Genomic DNA, 4777 nt, shown 5'->3' on the forward strand with positions numbered 1-4777 from the left:
ATTTTAAGCTTATATGATCTGTTTTAACCATGAAGGTTCGCCCAATAAATAATGCATCCACTTACGAACTGTCTTACCACCGCCAACATCACCTTCTCATAAGTCGACCATGACAACATGGTACCCTTTAACGAGGCACTAAAGTAAGCGCTCGGTGTCCCATTTTGGGTGAGAATGGCACTAATGTCCACCCCACTTGCGTCACACTCGAGGGTAAATGGAAGGGACCAGTTTAGTAACCCTAAAGTAGGGGCTGTCGTGAGAGCTGTCTTCAAGTTTTGAAAGGCCTGATTGGCAGAATCATCCCATAGAAAGGGTGCCTTCTCAACTAACCGATGCAGGGGTACTGCAATACCACCCAACCCCTTAATAAACTTGCGATAATACCCGGTCAACCCTAAGAACCCCGAACTCCTTCGTGTTAGTAGGCGTCGGCCAAGATAACACGGATTGGATTTTATCCGACTCAACCGCCACTCCGTCGGATGAGATTACATGACCCAAATAATTAACTTGGGTGACACCAAAACAACATTTGCTAGCCTTAGCATAAAGCTGGTTAGCTTCCATAATCCCCAAAACAATTTGTAAATGATCCACATGCTCCCCAATAGACTTTGAATAAATTCAAAATGTCGAGACAAACTTATGAAGGTACGGCCAGAACAAATCATTCATTAATCACTGGAAGGTGGCTGGTGCGTTACCGAGACCAAATGGCCTCACCGCCTCACAACAAACTCCTAGTGTCCCTCATGAGTTTTAAATGCTGTCTTGTGAATATCTTCGTCTCGCACTCGAATTTGATGATACCCCGAACGTAGATCAAGCTTTGAGTAGAATAGAGATCCATGTAACTCGTCTAGAAGCTCGTCAATCATGGGAATGGGGTATTTATCTTTCAATGTGAGTTCATTCAAGGCCCTGTAATCAATGCAAAACCTCCAAGTACCGCCTGTCTTCTTAACTAATAACATTGGGGACGAGAAAGGACTATGACTGGGATGTATCAAACCTTGTTGAAGTAATTCACGCCACCACCGGTAACACAAAGAAATCAATTGTGACGTGATGCCCTTGGATAGCTATTGTCAGCTCTCGTGCCCGTCCGGCGCTAGAGACGTGTTCCCTGTTAGCTACTACCACCCTAAACAGAACATCGAATTCAACCAGGTCAATGAAGTTATGGGTGCTCCCACCATCTACCATTTTTTTATCTTTCCGGGTGCGGAGATTGTGTGGAATGAAATCTCAGCGTGGGACTCACTGTTGGCCTGTTCTTGAGCTTCGACCTGGGTAAACCCTTCCTCAGCCTCTTGTATGTCACATATCATGAATAGTTGTGGTTTGCTACACTTATGAAATCTCGGGTTGTTGCTGCCGCTCGCCAACGATCCTCCAGAACATAAATCACGTCTTGCCAATAAACTTTGCAAATCAGTCATAATTCTTTCAAACATCGCATCATGCTTAGCGAAACGTTCGTCGATCTCTAGTTGAAAGTCAGCTTGAGATTTCTTACGAGTTTCCATAGATCAAGACCGCTCTGATACCACTGTTGTGGCTCGATCGTTTAATGGTTCGATCGTGTAATAAATGGCTAGAAAGTAGAAAGGAATAGTTAGAATGACAAAACATCAAGTTAGAATGACATTGAGAGTTTTGGAACAATTTTCTATATATCTCCCAACATAAAAGTCTCCTTTTTAAAGAGAAACATGATGAACAAGAAACGAGAACACATTTACCATTACTTCCTAAACTGATGAACATGGCATCCCCACAATCTCCTTTATTTTAGCACAATCCTAACTTACTAAAAAAATGAGAAACAAAGTAAAACAAGAAAATAAATAAATAACTCCAACATAACTTGCAGCCTACTTCTCGTTGGTTTACTCATGCATGGGCTGCATGGGCTTTGTTGGTATATGCAAGGGGCGAAGCTTCATTGAGGCCCGGGGTGGCCCCGCCCCCTGTTTTTTCGCAGTAGTGTAAATTTACCCGTTTTTTGCCGAAAATTTTTATACGTAGTGTAAGTTTAGCCTTTTTCGGCCGAAAATTTGAGCCCCCCCCTGTTTGTGAATTTTTGTATACATTTTGAGTTCAACCTCCGGTGCCTTAGTCCAAGCTTCGCCACTGGGCATATGAGCAGATCAAAGTAAACAAAGCAAAGAATTGCAGCAAAGGATTTCACGATTGATTGAATTGATAATTGTTTGTGCATACAACTTGAGAACCAAAGGCCTCATTAAATAGGGAAAATAGAAGAACGAGTATAAGGGAGAAACGACTCATTCCTTAAGACTCGGTTTACATAACAACCAGCCCGTTGGGCTTTACTTAAATATTAAATAACATAAACATAATGTAAATAAGACAGTTGCATGACATAGTCGTGAACCTTTATTCTGAACAAGATTTTGGATCATCATTTAACATGCTTGAGTTCCTTCTCTTGCGTGGGCTTGGTCACATAACATGTTTTTATTAGTTGAATCACTTTCTCCAAATTAACTACAGATGAACCAGAGGGAAAAGTGCACGCTTCCTCGGCCTTGTTCTTAAAATCAATGGCATTCTTTCTCATCTCTTTTCCCTTTTCTCCATTCATCAATTCAATCACTAGCTTCGAAACCTCATCACTCTTAACATCGCTGTCGATCTCCATTGCAATCTTCCACTTATTGCAACTCCACCAGCAATTCGGTTGTTGATCAGCAAAAAACGGCCAACAAATCATCGGGACTCCATAAGAAATACTTTCGATTGTCGAATTCCATCCGCTATGCGTTAAAAACCCTCCTATTGACGGGTGACTTAAAACTTGCTCTTGTGGACACCAACTAGCAAACATTCCTCTATTGCTAGTCTGTTCCAAAAACTCCGGAGAAAGGACAGCAGAGTCACCAATCACCAGGTCGGGTCGTATTATCCACAAGAATGAATAATTGCTCTTAGCAAGTCCCCAACAAAATTCAACTAGTTGTTGAGGTGTCATTACAAGGACGCTACCAAAATTTACATAAATGACTGATAACGGCTCTTTGTCGTCTAACCATTTTAAACATTCGGGTTCTTCAACCCGAAGATTTGATTTGATGGAATCTAGTGACTTATCAGCAATTTTGCTCTGGAGGAGATGCAAGGGGCCTATACCATAGCCCGATGGGTAGAGTTTAGATAGCGTGTCTAGAATTTCGCCTTCTAGCTCATCGAAAGTGTTAAAAATAATGGCTGATGCTTTCATCGCCCTCTGTGTTGCCAAATCCGAATATCCAACCATAAACTCGTCACCAGGATGGACCATTCTAACAAAAGGTGGAAAATCTTTTAGACGTATACCGGGCATGATAGGTATAAAATCTACAACTTTATCCAAATACCCATTTGCTAAATAACTCTGATCTGCATGCACAAAAAAATTTGTTTTCAAGTTAGCCCCATAAATAGTTATGGCCTTGTTTCCGGCCTTCGTAAGCTCCGCGAAGGACATTGGTGTAGTATTATTAATAGTAGATGAAATTGTTTTCTGTTTTTAAATTCTTAGTCGCTCAACATCATTTTTCACATTAAATTCTCTAGTTATAAAATTGAACAAAAGCTTAAAGAAAAAAATTAAACAACTTTAAACTGGTATATCCGAGTTCAGCTCACATGCTTATTCTTTTCTTACGTGTTCATATATTTTTTTATCCCAAAACTTTTAAAAATCATTTGAATATATCATTTCTTGTTGAAATGACGGATCACACCAAAAATGTACCAAATCCGCCATTGCAAATGACGGAACACAAGCTAGTTGTCTAACTCACCCAACAGAAACTGACACACCCTAGATATAATTATACATCCGCCGTTTCAGATGACAGATCAGCTAGAAATCATTATCACTCTTCTCTCTCATAGAAATCATTTCTACTGCCTAAAATATCCTGTTTTGAAACAAAAATCGGGAAAAGATAATAGATCAGTTTTATGAGAAATAAAGTGGAAAACAATTTACCTTTAAGAGGCATCAAACCCTTTTGTATAAGATTGGGGTACTCCAAATAACATAAGATGGAACCAGCCCCAGCGGTCCAGAAAAAAATTGCGGGAATACCTAATTCCTCGGTCGCAGAAAGGGTGAAAGACATAAGGTAGTCGGTCAATACGCATGTCACTGGGGAATAAAGAGCACTCACTTTGGCGAGGACACTTTTAAATGGATCCAAACCATTTTCTTCGAGGGATTTGATTACAGTGGCAGTATGATGTTGTGAGGCATTAGGGTTTTCAGGTGGGGGAAGGCCGTCAGGGATAGTTTCGAAGTGGAAGGAAGGTAAGCCGTTAAGAGCGTCAGAGCCTAGAGATTTAAGAAGGCGTTGGTGGCTGAACTCAGTGTTGACAAAGGTGATAATGCAGCCTTTGGAATGGAGGATTTTAGCAAGGTTAATCATTGGGTTAAGATGACCTTGTGCCGGGAATGGCATGCACACCACATGTGGCTTGTTTTCTTGTGTTGAACCCATGGAACCAGGAACTCGATCACACACACAAAACCAAGACACCAAATTTCAAAACACTATTAGTACTGTTTTATAAGCCTATAACTCAAGTATGAGTGAAGAGTGTAGCGTTCCAATATATATAATGAAGAGATATGTGAAAGTTTGAACAACTAAGCTTTTGTCTATTTGTTGACAGATTCAACATTAATATTTTTAAAATTGTCCCGCCTATGGAAAACCATTATAACTTTTAAAGAGAGCAAATTTATTACATGATAAAGGAT

At 40.3% G+C, this 4777-nt stretch overlaps 1 protein-coding gene across 1 annotated transcript; it reads right to left on the reverse strand.

The window, feature by feature from the left end:
• Nucleotides 1-2368: 2368 nt before the first annotated feature.
• On the reverse strand, nt 2369-4543 carry LOC143600999 (7-deoxyloganetin glucosyltransferase-like). Its single transcript, XM_077078525.1, has 2 exons — nt 4007-4543; nt 2369-3408 (listed from the first exon to the last, which is right to left on the reverse strand). Exons 1-2 carry the CDS (start codon nt 4512-4514, stop codon nt 2432-2434), a joined length of 1485 nt encoding a protein of 494 aa, XP_076934640.1. The 5' UTR covers nt 4515-4543; the 3' UTR covers nt 2369-2431.
• Nucleotides 4544-4777: the final 234 nt, after the last annotated feature.

This window comes from Bidens hawaiensis, unplaced genomic scaffold (genome assembly GCF_021521415.1).
Source record: "Bidens hawaiensis isolate Kalapana, Puna unplaced genomic scaffold, B.hawaiensis_p1.1 tig00055192_1, whole genome shotgun sequence".
NCBI classification, from domain to species: Eukaryota; Viridiplantae; Streptophyta; class Magnoliopsida; order Asterales; family Asteraceae; genus Bidens; species Bidens hawaiensis.

Bases quoted from the DNA above. Each gene is read 5' to 3' on its own strand.
- LOC143600999 (XM_077078525.1), bottom strand. From the start codon at position 4,514: ATGGGTTCAACACAAGAAAACAAGCCACATGTGGTGTGCATGCCATTC. The intron at 3,409-4,006 runs GTAAATTGTTTT...TTGTGCATGCAG, and splicing joins GGGTTTGATGCCTCTTAAAG to ATCAGAGTTATTTAGCAAAT.